This window comes from Tachysurus vachellii, chromosome 4 (genome assembly GCF_030014155.1).
Source record: "Tachysurus vachellii isolate PV-2020 chromosome 4, HZAU_Pvac_v1, whole genome shotgun sequence".
In the NCBI taxonomy this organism is placed as follows: domain Eukaryota; kingdom Metazoa; phylum Chordata; class Actinopteri; order Siluriformes; family Bagridae; genus Tachysurus; species Tachysurus vachellii.
In genome coordinates this window covers 28825321-28843139 of record NC_083463.1, presented here as the reverse complement: position 1 = coordinate 28843139, position 17819 = coordinate 28825321, and the positions used below count along the sequence as shown (strand labels likewise).

Sequence of the window (17819 nt, the reverse complement as noted above, 5' to 3'; positions counted from 1 at the left end):
GTTGATTGGCATCTCTGGAAAATTGTCCGTAGTGTGTGATTGCGTGAGTGAATGAGTGTGTGTGTGTGCCCTGCAATGGGTTGGCACTCCGTCCAGGGTGTATCCTGCCTTGATGCCCAATGACGCCTGAGATAGGCACAGGCTCCCCGTGACCCGAGGTAATTCGGATAAGCGGTAGAAGCTGAATGAATGAATGAATGTATGTATGTATACAGTATATGTGTGTGTGTGTGTGTGTGTGTGTGTGTGTATAGAGAATAACCTGGCCATGCTGTCTGGGAAGTATCGGGAACATACTTTCCCTGGTCACAGGTATCTGTGAGCTAATGAGCGCGGAACAGTTCCACTACCCTGTGATGCAGCATGAGCATCAGTTTGAAAAGATGCAGTCGACTGGCATCACATGTCCCAGACGAAGCATGTCCTTGGATAGTCTTCACCTATTCCAGACAGATAAACAGCAAATTCTGATTTCAAATTTTTCGTAGTGGTTGAATCCGTAATGCATTCCTGCCAAACAGCATGTAGATGCATCCGTATAATCCGAAAACAGTAAACATTTTGTTGTTCTGTATAATTCATACACAGACTAAAAGCTCAGCACGTTCAGGTAAGGCACATTGAATGTGTGAATGAAAGTCTCTCTTAAGCAGTCGTTGTGTAATTGGCAACAGGTGTGTGTGTGTGTGTGTGTGTGTGTGTGTGATTAGAACTCCGGAGACTGTGACCGTGCAGGTGATGAGTGTTTGTGGCCGCCGTGTTGTAGGCTGCGGTGTGTTATGGGAGTTCATAGATGGGAATTGACGTGACGTTGGACGATATGTGATTACTCTCTTTATTTCTACTTGAGTGACATAATTGGCGGGGAAGAAAATCATCATCCTATATGGAGATGAAATCTAGGTAATCTGACATGACTTTGAAATGAATCTACAGTGTGGACTGTTCGAAGGAAATCAGTCCCAGTCTCACTTCTTTTCACTATCCTGTCGAATGGTTATTTTTTTTTTAGCTGCACAAAAATCCAAAATAATCTGCTTTAAATGATCGCACATATTGCACATAGCAAACAGATGAGATGAGTTTATTTTGTACTTAATCAGCGGCAATGCACAGAGAACATTAGTCTAAGAAAGAAAAGATGTCATGTGCCAGGTTATAGCAAACAAATGCTAATTTCCACGCTAATTAATTTTTGCAGTCCCTAGAGAGATGTTACATTTGCAAAAGGTCATGAAATACATACAGTATCATACATGGGAACATTATTTCACTCACATCAATAAAAACACTCTCCACTTCATAATTTAACAGAAGTTATACAAATAAAACAAAAAAAAACTCACTCACTCACAGTCTACATTGTTCATATCACAGTCATTTAGTGCTCACAAGTTTGCTTTGTTAATAGCCACTGTTTGGTCAGGCATGTAAATGTGCTATAGTTTGTACATACTGTACTGTACTGAGCACAACATACACACACATCATCTGTATGGACTGCATAGACCCTCACAAAACACACACACTGACACATCATACTGTTTACATGCTGCTTACAATCCAGCAAACTGTTTACATGCTGTTTTGCACACTTTTTCTGCTGTTTTTGCACAAACTGTCCCAACATTTCAGCCGTTTTTGCACATATTGTACAACATCTCAGACTTTTCGCACATACTATATAATATTTCAGTCATTTGCTGTTTTTTGCACAATTCTATATATTATCCCAAGGACCTGCTGCTAAGAAACTGTGTTCACTCTAATGTCACTGCACGAAATATTGTTTGAACATTCAGTATTCACACACAGTGTACACACTGGTCGGTCGGCGCTGTTTCTGTTACTGTTTACTGTTTATTGTCTTTTGGGTATTGCATTTTTTGTACTTTTTTGTATTGTCTTGTAACTTTGTGTCTGCACTGTCTTTTGTCCTGCACTGTCTTTTGTCCTGCACTGTCTTGTCTGTCTTGTTTGTCTTGTCCTGCACTGTTTGCACCAGGTTGCACAGTTGCACTTTATGTGGCTAAGACTACTTAAAAGTCTTTAGCTCTGTCTTTGTTTTATGTAGCACCATGATCCTGGAGAAACGTTGTCTCATTTCACTATGTACTGCAACAGCTATATATGGTTGAAATGACAATAAAAGCTTCTTGACTTGACTTGACTTGACTTGACTTGACATAAAATAATATCATTTGGAAGAGTGTTCCAAAGTCTTGCTGCTTTATAAAAAAAAACGAATGTTGACCATAAGTGGTTCTGCATCTTGGAACGCTGCACTCTCCTCTGACTGTCGACCGTGTGGCTCTGTTAAGTCTATCTAAGAATTTAGTGTGACAAATTTTCTCAAAAGGGGGAGCAGCGATATTATGGATAATTTTAAATAAAGCAGAAATTTGATTATGTTTAATGAGGTTCTCAAAACTCAAAATATTATATTTACTCAGTACATTACAATGATGTTACTGACGAGGCTTTTTATCACGGATTTTTATTGCGCTTTTATGTAATGATTCAGATTACAGACAAACGTTCGTAACAAATGATTTACTATGCACTACGTACAAACAGGTTTGCTGTTAAGCCGTATTAACTTGTAAGCACGTGACTATTATATCGTACGTCACCACGTATCTTTATTTATTTTTTTAATAATGCAATTTTTCCATTTCAACTGAATACCACCTAAAAGGTCATGATGATATTTGTCTTGCAGTACTTCATGTTGTGATGATGTCACACGACATCATGTTCTGTCACGTTTTACTTTTCCTACATAACCTACGTCATCATACGTTCTTTTCTTGAACTCTGGGATTCGTGGAATCTGGTCATTCGTGGAATCACAGCCTTCTGAAGCAACACCAACAAAATAACAAGGCAAACGTTCTGCCTTAATTAGATCTGTGTTAGATTCATGTATTGCTTGATATATGATGTATATTCTGAAATAAAATCTAATACGATCAAATTATTTTCAGAAATTGGGGCTTTTGTGGTGAATTTGCTGCCAGTAGCAAATCAGACAACTATTTTGTTTCTCTTTAGTGATTTCTGAATTGTGTTTTTTTTTCCCTTTTACTTCTGGTCAAGTTTTGTGTGATACTCAGATTGGGGCTAGAATCTATCCATTCATGGGACAGTGGGAGAGACCCTGGACAGGGTGCCAACCCATAGCAGGGCAGAATCACACACATACTGTACTCGTACATCAGACAATTTTGTGATGCCAGTCAGTGTACAACATACACTGTGTTTTTGGATTGGGGAGGAAACTGGAGAAAACCTGTGGAAAACAGGGAAAATATGCTAACTCTACGCACACACAGGACGGATGAGGAATCGACCCCCAACCCCTAATTCTGGCGGCGCCAGGACCCATCCACCTGTCCACCAAAATCTCTATCGAAATGATCTATCTGCTTAGCTCTAGGAACCAGCTTCTGGCTAGTTCCAGTTGTTCCAAACTTTCTGGACAACTCTCAGATCTCACCATCTGTCAGTGCACTCAGCCTTGGGCAACCAACTGTCCTCCTTGCCTTCTCACACCGCACTCTGAACCATGTTCCCTATTGCCTCGAGCACTGCACGGCTGGACCTACCAACTCACAGGGTCTGATGCAAGGAAGACACGCATCAAAGCTCTTCTCTGTTCTGGCACCTAGGTGGTAGAACAAACTTCCTCAAGGCTGTCCAAACAGCTCGGTCACTGGCTGACTTCAAACCAAGACAAAAGCCCTACCTCTTCACCAAGCACTTAAATTAGCACTTTGTTATTTAGAAAAAGAGTCCTTGGGTTTTGTTTTGTTTTCTCTCTGTACTCCATTAGTGTTAGTCTAACAGTATTATAAACTTGTCGTGTAATCTTTAAACGACAGGATGCACAAGGTAACATTAAATCATTCGACGAAACCAGACATGCACCTATCTGTCAAAAGGTCATAAATGAAACCAACAGTGCCCCAAAAATGTGATGTAGGGCAAAATGTGTGTGTGTGTGTGTGTGTGTGTGTGTACGGTGGCTTAGTGGTTAGCACGTTTGCCTCACACCTCCAGGGTTGGGGGTTCGATTCCCGCCTCCGCCTTGTGTGTGTGGAGTTTGCATGTTCTCCCTGTGCCTCGGGGGTTTCCTCCGGGTACTCCGGTTTCCTCCCCCGGTCCAAAGACATGCATGGTAGGTTGATTGGCATCTCTGGAAAATTGTCCGTAGTGTGTGATTGCGTGAGTGAATGAGAGTGTGTGTGTGCCCTGCGATGGGTTGGCACTTCGTCCAGGGTGTATCCTGCCTTGATGCCCGATGATGCCTGAGATAGGCACAGGCTCCCCGTGACCCGAGGTAGTTCGGATAAGCGGTAGAAGATGAGTGAATGAAAACAGTTCAGCACAAGCCCAGCCATTTTTAGGGTCATGATTGAGGACAATGTTCCGTCCAGAGACAAGCTGTTTCGTGTTGAGTTTTTGTTCAAACTGACCATCGAAAGTACCCTCTCTAATGAATATGTTTTTTTTTCATTGGTTGTTGCATTAAATCTTACTCATATACAATAGTGCTATTTTCTGATTGGCTATTGTGTAGCCTCTTTTTTTTTAATTGGCTGATAAGTGTCAGGCTCGACTAAGAGCTCCAGGGGAGACGCGCTTGATTCCTGCCCGGTTCCATAGAGACAGCGGTGCGGACTGATACATTTTGGGCGCTGAGGTATATTAAATATATGATAAATAGTCAAAAAGTTTTTCTGCGTGAGAAATACGATGTGTGGCGGGAGAGCGTGACAAAAGAACCAAATGCGTGACTGTCACTCTCAATGCGTGACACTTGACAGCCCTGCAAATGTCATGTAGAAGCCCTGGACTGTCATTCCTACACTCTTTTCCAGCACTCGCACCTCAGGAGTCCTTTACGCAGAAACAACACTTTTTAGTAATTAAATCATATATATTTTTAGTAAATACATAGTAAAACACATAAAGCTATTACAAGAAGGCGTTTAACACTTGGTACTATGTTCCCAGTGGGTTTAAGATGGCGTTCTAATTAAGACCGGCGTGTGTTATTTTAGAGCCAGCTTATATATATATACATATATATATATACATATATATATATATATATATATATATATATATATATATATATATATATATATATATATATATCGCAGCAAAAACCAGGACACAAATCAGTCGGACACGTCCTCTAATAGACACGCGCACACACACACACACACACACACACAGTCTGTTTTTCCAGCCCCATCATTACAAGGCCTGTGTGTTGCCATGGCAACATTGCGACACAGCCACATGCACCGGCACAATGCTGCTGATGCACACGCTATCCCATAATTCTCCTGCACCGCAATGGGATCATCACCCGGAGACAGACTTATCATGCAGGGGTGGAATGGACCGGAAAATCAGAAATGGTTGACAGGGAGGGAGGGAGGGAGGGAGAGAGAGAGAGAGAGAGAGAGAGAGACTGAGAGAGAGAGGTAGGACACACTGCCATACGTTTTTGTCTCAATATTTCTACACATGCTATGATAAATCCTGTGTACTTCAGTAATAATTGTAAAGGTAATAAAAATTGCAGCAACCTTTTTTCCGAGACACAATACGTTTGGCTTCAGTGCACCTTGGCATTGATTATACTTCTTTTCAACCACACAGACCTTCACGAATAATGGCTGCCACTCAAATCTTACAGAGGTTTGCAGCAAACTAAATTAAAGCTGGTACAATACCAACGTGGTGTCCGTGACTGCGTCGGGTTTCAATGTTAGCGCTAAACTATTGAGCATACTGGTGGAAGTTTAGGTGAGGTTTGGACCTTCTGCATTATTGAACACATTTGAACGTGAGATTGAGACGCAGCTCATGACAACAATCATGATGACAGCAGGAAGGTTTAATAGTCAGTCCATCCGTTGAGTTTGGGGGGGAGGGGTCATCCTGGAAGAGAAACAGTGCGATCAGCTTCATTTGTTTTGTAAATTTGTGGAAAAATATGTGGGCAGGAATGAATAATCGCACCTCCAGCTTCTCTCCATCCAATTCTCTCCTCCTCCTTCTCTCCTCCCCCTTTCTCTCCATCCCCAATTCTCTACTCCCCCTTCTTTCCTCCCCCTTCACTCCCCCTACACTCCCCCCTTCTTTCCTCCCCATCTCTTCACCCCCCATCTCTTCACCCCCCACCTCTCCTACCCCAAGTCTCCTCCCTCTTCTCACCTTCCCTTCTCTCCTCCCCATCTCCTCCCCCAGTGTGAGTGTGTGTGTGTTTGTGTGTGAGTGTGTAAGAGAGAGGGTGTGTGTGTGTATACAATTCCACACTTCTTTCCTCCCCAGCCCTTCACCCCCCACCTCTCCTCCCTCTTCTCTCCCCCCTGTCTCTCCTCCCCATCTCTCCTCCCCTTCTCTCCTCCCCATCTCTCCCCCAACTCTCCTCCCTCTTCTCTCCCCCTCTTCTCTCCTCCCCATCTCTCCCCCACCTCTCCTCCCTCTTCTCTCCCCCTCTTCTCTCCTCCCCATCTCTCCCCCTTCTCTCCTCCCCTTCTCTCCTCCCCCTCTCTCCTCCCCCTTCCAATCGATCTGGCCAATTTTAGCTAGTCACAATTTAGCTAGCTGACTCAACAACAATCCGTTGGTCAAAAGTTCAGGAGGTCACATAAAGGTAACCAGCTGCCCTTCAGGTTTCCGACGTTGTGCTCTATTTATTCTCGTTCTCTTCCCACAGCATGGGTCAGATTGTCACAATGACCAAATGAAGCAGATCGTCGAAAATGGATCAGAATGACTCTGCTCATCTTACAGCACCAGTAATGTTATACAGAGTTTTGACCATACAGAGTGGAAACATTAGATCACAGAGATGTACACACAGACGTATGAGTGTGTGCGTGTGTGTGTGTGTGTGTGCGAGCATGGAGGACAGTGTGTGCTAACCTGATGGTGAATAGAGGAGGACAGACAGAAAGAGGAGGGGTCAGGACCAAAGAGAACGTGACATTGAGAGCAGGGATGTGAATACAGCAAAAATAAGTGTGTGATTTTTCATAAATTATAATCGATCTGTTTCTTCACACTAATGTTTAGTGTAAAACATTATAAAATAATACAAAATAGAATATTTCTTTTCTGCTTGTCGATTTTTTAGAAGCAGTTCGGTCATTATAAGTAAAGGATTTTCACATTTATATGATTTTTTTTTTTCGGCCTTTAAGACTGGCCGAGTCTTTTGTGTGTACAGTATCGTATGATGCAAGAGGTCAGAAGTGTAGTTACATAATGCAGCACCTTATTGTGCACAGTAAGCATAACACAGAAGCCTAGACCTAAAGAAACTGTCATTGTTTACTGATGAATGCTCCTGGGCGCACACTCTCACATACACACACACACACACACACACACACACACACACACACACAAACACAAACAGACACACACACACACACACACACACACACAAACACACACACAAACACAAACACACACACAAACACAAACAAACACACACACACACACACAAACACAAACAAACACACACACACAAACACACACACAAACAAACACACACACACAAACAAACACACACACACAAACAAACACACACACACACACAAACACACACACACACACACAAACACACACACACACAAACACACACACAAACACACACACAAACAAACACACACACACAAACACACACACACACACACACACACACACAAACACTGACTCTGAAACACTGAATGCAGCTTAATTGTATCTGAAGATTCTTACTTATTTTAATCACTTGAAACGGACAAGAAAGAAAGAAAGAAAGAAAGAAAGAAAGAAAGAAAGAAAGAAAGAAAGAAAGAAAGAAAAGGTTTATCATCATTATTTAAGAATGAATGAATGAATAAGGAAGAAAGAAAGAAAGAAAGAAAGAAAGAAAGAAAGAAAGAAAGAAAGAAAGAAAGAAAGAAAAGGTTTATCATCATCATTTAAGAATGAATGAATGAATGAATAAGAAAGAAAGAAAGAAAGAAAGAAAGAAAGAAAAGGTTCATCATCATTATTTAAGAATGAATGAATGGATGAAAGAAAAGAAAGAAAGAAAGAAAGAAAATCTTCTGTCAGAACAGAAAGCAGTGCTACTGAAGACTAATCCCAGACTGATCCCAGTCTATTACAATACTTAAAGCAACATGGTGCTAAATATCTGTATCCTTGAGATAAAGGCTATTTTATACAGCTCCAGTCTCGGAGTAGCATCGGGTTTCCCATTACATTAACATGGAGGATGAAATAAAAGAGTATTAGCACCATCATGAGATTAGAGATTATCTCTGAATTGGTCTTTATTCAACCTGTTTATTAAATTCATCCATCCGTCTTAAATGCTGCGCTCTATACCCAGGAGCGCCGATCAGATTCGGTGAAACGAAATGTAGAGAAAGAAAAAGAAGACGTCTACAAGAGCGTGTGTTTCGTAAGGAACACTCTTGTGAGTTAAAATGACTGATCAGGAGTTAATAAACGATGTGTATTAAGTTTATACGTCTCTGCTGACAATATTGTCTTATACGACAATGTGCTTAAAATCCAAATATCAAGTTGCATTAGAAGGCAACATCATAGTCGAAAGAGGGTCCATGTGTTTGTATGGATGTGTTAAGGACAGAGAAGGACTGCTAATCAGAGAAAGAGAGAGAGAGAGAGAGAGAGAGAGAGAGAGAGAGAGAGAGAGAAAAAGAGATAAAGACTGAGACAGAAAAGGGATCGTACTTTGTCACTCCATAGTTAGCTGTCCTTTTAAAGGTGGAGTTGCAGTCAACAGCTGTGCAAACCATGGCACCCACCAGAGGCACCCACCACTCACTCTCTGATCACTACTCATTCACACACACACACACACACACACACACACACACACACACACACACACATCCTTGGCACTGTTGGCAAACAACTGCCTAGGGCACAATCCAAACACCCACACGCACATACACTAAAACAGTAATCTTTCCCTCAGGCAAAACAAAACACTTCCCCCTGCAATGAGGTTTTTCATTCCATTTAAACTAGAAGGTTCAAAGATTCCAGATCATTTATGTTCATCTTCTGCATTAACACTGGAGGATTCCTCAAAGTCCAGATCTAATAACGTTCAAACGAGCCTCTTCAAACGAGTCTTGATGACCTCGCTTATTTAATTTAAGCGAAAAAAGAGGAAGCGAGGGTTGCGGTCACGCTTTCCGCTCCATCAGTAACTCTTCTGTGCGTCCGTTTCTCACCCCATCTGTTCTTCTAAAATAAGCACCACCTGCTTGAGAAAATGGAGAAATTCTCCCCGAAACTCTTGTAGTTTCACCTTCAGGGTTCAGAGTTATGTAAATAGTTAGTTCCCTCCTTGAGATAAAAGATAAAACTTTTGTTAATATTTAAAAAAAAAAAAAAAAAAAACGTAAAATGCAAGCTAGCAAGAGTTCATATCGTCGCTGTCGGGCGGAATCCTCGTATCTCCAAAACCGTTATTTTTCAGGAAATTAAAAAAACGCCGTACCTTATCTGCAGTGCACAGGGTTTAGTCCGCGTTGCAGTGGATTGTCTTGCGCTAAATTCCTGTCCACAGACGAGCACCAGAACTAGCGGGGGTCAAGATTTTTTTTTCTTTGAGCCCAGTGTTTTGAAGACATTTACCTCAGAAGACGTGTTGATTCGTTGCGACTCTTCTTGAGGAGAAATATGCCGTGAAGCTCTCCCGCGGAGTGAGGAAGAGGTGGACAGTTGAAGTGTCCAATGGAGTTATGAGATTTGCGCTCAAGCTATTTTCAAGACTTTAGATTGGTTAATAACTTGTAAAAATAACAGACCCACGTGGGGACTGACCAATAGCATCGATATGTGAAAAAATATGAAATTGACCAAATTTGGACATACGAGGTTTCCGCCCGACAGCGACGTTATGTAAATAAATTTGATCTGTACATGTTGTAACATGCCGTAGCGAAATAGTGGATAAGTTAGTATGTGATTGTTGTTGTGATTTAATCTTAATACTTATGGACCTCTCTCTTTCTCTCTCTCTCTCTCTCAGATTTTCTCGTTAGTAATATTCAGCTGCATTGCTAACGAGGGCTACGTGAACAGGCCGGACGAGGTGGTGGAGTACTGTGTCTTTAATCGGAACCAGAACGCCTGTAACTACGCAGTAGGAATGGGAACGCTGGCCTTCATTTGCTGCATGGCCTTCTTGGCACTGGATGTTTACTTCCCACAGATCAGCAGCGTGAAGGATCGCAAGAAGGCCGTGCTCGCAGACATCGGGGTGTCAGGTGAGAGAAGCTACTGGACGTTCATCCCCACGTGAAGCCGAAGCTACAGCATTATGGCTAAGCGTTATGGACCGCAAAGTTACCGGTAGTTGTATACGTAGTGTAAATAATAATAATAATAATAATAAATAAAGAATACCGCAGTACTTTCCCTACCTAAGTGACTTAAGTATAAGGTATAGTTTTGGTGACGTTTCACTCTTTCGTCGAAGAAACAGACGGTGATGTATAGCGTTCATTACTGCACGTCTGTGGGCTTTGTCCTGAATTTGTGCCACTGTTAGTGGAGGATTAAGCTGCGCTGAAAGCAGCGGCGTGAAATATTGTGGTGGCATGCAGTAAACAGCAAAGGACAATGGTTCTTTACGAGCCTTTTGTGAGCCGTTACAAATGCGCACACGCGCTCGTGCACTCAATATGGCAGTTTGAGTTTATCCATCACAGACACACAAATTCTAGCACAGTTAAGGGTCAGTATGAAATATACAGTGTCCACTGTGTACATCCAAATATAGCTACACAATGTCCACTGTGTACATCCAAATATAGCTACACAATGTCCACTGTGTACATCCAAATATAGCTACACAATGTCCACTGTGTACATCCACATATAGCTACACAATGTCCACTGTGTACATCCAAATATAGCTACACAATGTCCACTGTGTACATCCACATATAGCTACACAATGTCCACTGTGTACATCCACATATAGCTACACAATGTCCATTGTGTACATCCACATATAGCTACACAATGTCCACTGTGTACATCCAAATATAGCTACACAATGTCCACTGTGTACATCCAAATATAGATACACAATGTCCACTGTGTACATCCAAATATAGCTACACAATGTCCACTGTGTACATCCAAATATAGCTACACAATGTCCACTGTGTACATCCAGATATAGCTACACAATGTCCACTGTGTACATCCAAATATAGCTACACAATGTCCACTGTGTACATCCACATATAGCTACACAATGTCCACTGTGTACATCCACATATAGCTACACAATGTCCACTGTGTACATCCACATATAGCTACACAATGTCCACTGTGTACATCCACATATAGCTACACAATGTCCACTGTGTACATCCACATATAGCTACACAATGTCCACTGTGTACATCCACATATAGCTACACAATGTCCACTGTGTACATCCAAATATAGCTACACAATGTCCACTGTGTACATCCAAATATAGCTACACAATGTCCACTGTGTACATCCAAATATAGCTACACAATGTCCACTGTGTACATCCAAATATAGCTACACAATGTCCACTGTGTACATTTAAATATGGCTACACAATGTCCACTGTGTACATCCAAATATAGCTACACAATGTCCACTGTGTACATCCAAATATAGCTACACAATGTCCACTGTGTACATCAAAATATAGCTACACAATGTCCACTGTGTACATCCAAATATAGCTACACAATGTCCACTGTGTACATCCAAATATAGCTACACAATGTCCACTGTGTACATCCAAATATAGCTACACAATGTCCACTGTGTACATCCAAATATAGCTACACAATGTCCACTGTGTACATCCAAATATAGCTATACAATGTCCACTGTGTACATTTTAATATGGCTACAAAATGTCGACTGTGTACAACACATATAGCTACATAATACTTGCCCTATACAACTTTATACATCTACACAACATCCACAAGCTACTGTACACCAATCTATAGCTACACAATGTCCAATTTCTGTGTGTAAATTCTGCCTCTCTCTTTCACTCACTCCAGCATTTTGGTCATTCGTCTGGTTTGTTGGTTTCTGCTTCATGGCCAACCAGTGGCAGGTGGCAAAACTCGAGGACAATCCACTGAAGGAGGGTGCAGACGCCGCTCGTGCCGCCATCACCTTCTCCTTCTTCTCCATCTTCACCTGGGTCTGTACCTTTACTTACTTTAAAAACCCGGGCAAATATAAACACTCCTTAGCATTGCAGACAATAAGGTATGGGTTTCCTGGGACTGCTGTGGAGCTGTGGTCATTGTGTTAAGTACTAGCACTTGTTCCTTTGCTCATGTTTTCTCCATCACTGTGTGCGTGTGCGTGTGCGTGTGTGTGTGTGTGTGTGTGTGTGTGTGTGTGTGTGTGTGTTCGTGTGTGTTTCAGGTAGCGCTCACATGGTTATCTTTGGCAAAGCTACACTCAGTGAATTTTGAAGAGGAATACCTCAAATTGTTTCCATGCTAACACACTTGCACAGGCTTTTACACAAACACACAAACACACACACACACACACACACACACACACCTGAACTAAATTAATTGATAAATCAGAATTTTTGGAATAAACGTTTCCACAGTGCTGTGCATTTTACGGTTGTTTATTCACTATTGTTTGCTAGTTTATTAGCTTATCTGTTGATGGGTCGATTACTAATTCATTTTAAAAATGAACTTTTGCTAAGCTATAAATGAATTCCGACTTAGATAGGAGACAATTTGTATTCTACTGTTCATTTTGAGCAAATAAATAGAATAAAAGTAATTATGTGTGAAGAACGCTGTAGCCTGTGTGTTCCGGCCCCCTAGTGGTAGGTGTAAAAATAGCGTTTCCATCAAAGTTTATACTGTATAGTCAGATGACACATTTATAACCTAGGGATTATTTGGTACTTGTCTTTCCTTTCATTTATGAGTAGTGTGGTGTGCAGTACTTTAATTTGGGGTTTGCGTTCAAGTTCTCCTGGGAATTTGGTATTTACAATTTGGGAAGTCGTAATTACGACGTCAAGTACGAAAACACTTTCGGCTTGAAGCAACATGGTGGTGTACTTTCTCATAATTAATTTAATAAATACAGCAAACATAGAAAATGAAGAACAAAGAATTCGCATCAGGTGTCTTTTGCTTAATTGTGTGATGATGTATTTTGTACAGACAGTTAGTTTAATTGTAGATAATAATAATAATAAAAAAAAAAAATAAATAAGTTATTTGCATCCATCTTTTCTAGCTGACCCGCCCACAAACCTAGCAGTGTTCCCCTTATATAAAATTGTAACAAATGCCGGGTGTACCGTACGATCTGAAGCTGATCGTTCCTGTTTCACTCTATTTAATCTCCTTATACATAAATATAAACAAGCTCTTGTGGGATACAAATGTTTTTTCTGAACCAACTGCATTTTTATGAATGCATAATTTATTTATTATTATTTTTTTAAGAATGAATTTGTATTCCAGTTTGATAAATGAGGCTCGATGAAAGCAATACAGCCAGGTTTTGCTTATATTTTTTTAATTTTTTATTTTTTTATCATTTGAGGTTGGAAGTGAATTCTGCTTAAAATACAGTATGTATCTACAATATAAATACACAGATAAGCTCTTTGCTTAATGACCTCTTAACGTTGTACTGCACTAATTGCTGCGCTGTACTAATAACGCTCTCGCTTTTCTGTCCCTCTCCCTCTCTATCCTTACACCAAATCCTTCATTGATTTGCTTTCACTTACTACACTTTTGCTACCATTTTCTTTCATGGATTGTGGGTTTGTATCTGCTATCCGCTGTTGTTTACACATACACAATGAATTAAACCCAAATTCCATGATTTAACCTTTTTTTCTTATCAATCTTACGAATTCATATTTTCCTTCCTTTCTTTTTTTTTTTTTTTGCTTACAACCTATTCTGCTTTCCATTCCCCTTTGCAAACTTAATTCCCCGTTTCCAGGCAGGACAGTCCTTCCTGGCTTTCCAGCGTTTCAAGTTGGGGGCGGACTCGGCCCTGTTCTCACAGGACTACACTGACCCGAGCCAAGATGCCGCCGCCGCTCCATACAGCGCCTTCACCAGCGGCGAAGAGCCCGAGAGCCCTGGAGGAACAGGCTCGTACCAGCAACCCAACGGAGAAGGAATGTTTGATGGGCCTGCAGGATACCAGCGTCAGGATTACTAACTACATGAAGGAAAGGCAATGTGGAGCTGTGTTACTTCTGGAGTTCTGTAAGGGGGTTTTCACACCTGGCTCGTTTAGAGCATTTGTTTCGGAACCTGGTGCGTTTTTTCCCTTGGTTCGGTTGATTTAGACATACATCAACATGGCAATCGCGCTCCGAAGCAGTTTACTGAGTTTACTGAGAACGCAGTCTGATCTAATGAACCAACCTGTATAGCAATGCATGATGGGAACTGCCTTATGTAACGTGTTACATACTGTAGCATGTCTGTTTAGCTAACAGGCCTAATAGCTAGCAACATGAATTTGAGGTTAACATGTCTGGTGAAACTTTGACTCTTTTTAAAACTGATAAATTCTAGCGAATACAGATAAAAGCCACAGTAAGCTCACAGAGCAGCTGACTATCCATATTGACTGATGAGCGCTATGAGCAGAACCCCAGAACATAAACAGATAGACTATGGCCAATGAGAGCGCAGTTTACTCACATACCTGCGAGTTATATAAAAACATTGCGGTAAGCTTTAAAATTTTGCCATGTAGAAGCAAACCGAGCCAAGGAGAGAAGGATAGGTAACAATTTGTCTCCTAGTTTCGGAACAAAGTACAGGTCTGGAAACACCCTAAGAGCTGTTCAACAGCCATCACCATGAATTTGACAAATTTTGAATGTTCTCAGCCATCTAGACAGTTTTTTTATTTGACTTTTTTTTTTGAGTGTCATCATTATGAGTGTTGGGCTTTTTAGATATGAAAGAAAGAGCAATTGAGAAAAAGTAAAGATTGATGTTAGCCTTTAAAAAGGTATACAGTACGCAATTATACCAGTTTGCCTTGAAAATTCATTTTATCTGGTGTGTTGTCTGAGTAATCCAAACCTTATTCTTGATGTTATCAATTATAGACATATGTTCTGCCAATAAGCAAGCACCACAGCAGAGGCCATGCTGAACAAATTACAGCATTTACACTAATTCCGCTTCTTACATTAGATCAGATCTTACAAATCCCAGTTTAAAAAAAAAAAGTCCGTATTAGTTTGTAACGTGTAGAAAACGTGTCACACTGAAAAGCAAAACCGTCACCCCATTGCCCTTAGGCCATAATCGCCACTTCCGCATTATAATCTTTCACCACTGTAAATGTTCGGCGGATTTGGCATGGCATCTTGTCCATACTGTGTGTAAACAGTGCTCTGTGACTATGATGCTGCCTTTTTGGTGAAAATAAACGACTTTGATGGGCAGCGATCGTCTAATACTACTGTCAAGCTACGAAGCTGCCATCTAATAGAAAAGTAAGTGTGTTTAAAAAAAAGTTTGCGATGATCATTTCGTGCATTTTAAGACTACACACGTGCTTAAAGGTACTTATATATATTAAGCTTCTGGATATTACCCATTTTACGAGGTTATTTGGCTAACTGAGACCCTTGAGACAACTGGCTTATCGCTAATTGTACTGGAAACTACAAAAATACAGTATGAGTATTGATGGGTAATTCTGAAAGAACAACGCTGCGGTCTATGTTTTAAACTATATGCTTTAAACGCATATAACGTGCTCTTGTCGACTTCACTTCACTACGTCCACGTGCGTATCGGCTACGTCACACGATCCCTTCTTTTTGGTCATATAGCGCTGCCGTTAACTAGCCTGTTTTCCTAGCTAGCACGCGATAACTTTTGCTAACTGCGGCAGCTTGCATGCTATCGAGCTAGCTTATTAAATATCACGCAGACATTTTGCTGTTTGTTGTCAATGCCACAAAGCAGCTTTAAGTAATACTTACTTAAATATTATTAAGTACAAATTCCAAATTGTTTCTGTAAGTAATAAGTCCACAGGAAATTGAGGGAAGTTCGTTATTTACATGAAATTAAACATGAAGTTCGTTATTTACATGTAACCGTATACAGTACATCACAGCAATTCGCCAACGATTCAATTTTTTCAGTGTATTAAAGAACGACGTGTTGATTTTTATCTGTATAGTTAGAATTTAGGTTGAGGAGCATTCGCAAAAACACGACAAATCTCAGAATACGTGTATTTACAGTTATGATAAATTACAGAGGCATCTTACCAAGCGCTGACCCTGAAGACTCCTTCAAAATACAAAAAAAAAAATTGCACGTCAGCACTTAACACCAACAATTACACACATTCTTAATTCAATTATAATTAGAGATCACTATAGAAATCACTGTCAGACATTTCTAGGAAAAAATAATGTGGTAATGTATCTTTTAGCGTGTTATAAGTCTCCATACATAGAGGAAAATTAACACTTTTTAGGCAATTGTCTTCCAAAATACATTATAGTTTATATATTTTTTTTTTCTTATAGCAAATAATTATTGTTTTGGATGGATAGGGAAGCTGTATGTTGCCTTCTTCATTAAGGGCGTCTGTGTGTATTCACAAAGAAATGACGGTAATGTAGAGATTTTGTTGAATAAATGTTCATTTTGCTGAAAAGTGTGTGTATAAAGGATTTTGGGACACCGTGCATTAATATTCAATCTCTGGAACTTTTGTCCCAACTGTTGTCCCAACAGCTTCTGTCCAATCAGAAACGAGAGTTCAACGCTTTGGAATAACTCACTTGAAATTGTTCTTGTAGCAGTGGATATGGGTTGCTTGAACACAATAGTGTTTGGGATTCTTGATGTCTGTCTATATTAAGGGTTATTTTATATCTATTCATTAATAGCTTTTTTTCTGAACGAGAAGTCGACAAGAGTGCATAAAAACAGTTTTAGGCCGCAGTCTTGTTTAGACCACTCAACTGTTCAGTAGTTCCACAAGATAAAAATCCAAACCGCGATTATTTAACTTTTACAATGGCAGAATTAACATTCTTCTCCAGTATCAGCCATCGCTGAATTGAAATAAATTCATAGTCACATAAGCATCTGCGAATAGTCATGGCTGTAAAAATGAAAAGTTATTTATTGAAATCCATCCATATTTTCTGTGCTAGTGGAGCTTATTTTTCAAGATGATATTTAAGTCATTGTTTTTTTTTTTCAGGCAATATTTTTTTGCTGAATGTTTCTGAAGGAACTGACTCTTTGCTCCAATGTCATTTCATATAACAGTATATATGTAAATCTCTAATTGAATATAAAACTTTATTTTAAAACATTATGATGTGAAAAGTATACAAAACTCTGGTGTCCTTCTCGCTCGTCCCTCCTGTATTTACGTGAACGTCTCTCTCTCTCTCTCTCTCTCTCTCTCTCTTTCTCTCTTTCTCTCTCTCTCTCTGTACTGAACATTTATTTCTAAATTTGTCCAAAAAATATGATTTTATTTTGGAATATTACATATTAAAATGAATCAATATAAAACAGTTGGCAGATGAAACTATGTAGTTCTGTAAAATTGTGTGACCTTCTCTGTGTTATTCTAGATAGGCTACAGAAAAAAAAAGGAAAGTTAAGGTCTATTAAGTGCTACTGTTTTTGATGTAATGGATTTTATGTATATTTAAAACACAATAAAGAAAT

The 17819-nt window shown here is 40.1% G+C and overlaps 1 protein-coding gene across 1 annotated transcript in view; it reads left to right on the top strand.

Moving 5' to 3' along the window:
* Positions 1-17800, top strand: part of LOC132844902 (synaptogyrin-1-like) — an 18922-nt gene extending 1122 nt beyond the window's left edge. Inside the window, exons 2-4 of the mRNA XM_060868785.1 lie at positions 10091-10328; positions 12129-12274; positions 14077-17800. Of these exons, the coding sequence (XP_060724768.1) occupies positions 10091-10328; positions 12129-12274; positions 14077-14301 (609 nt within the window). The 3' untranslated portion in view covers positions 14302-17800. The remainder of the gene's footprint in view (positions 1-10090; positions 10329-12128; positions 12275-14076) is intronic.
* Positions 17801-17819: the final 19 nt, after the last annotated feature.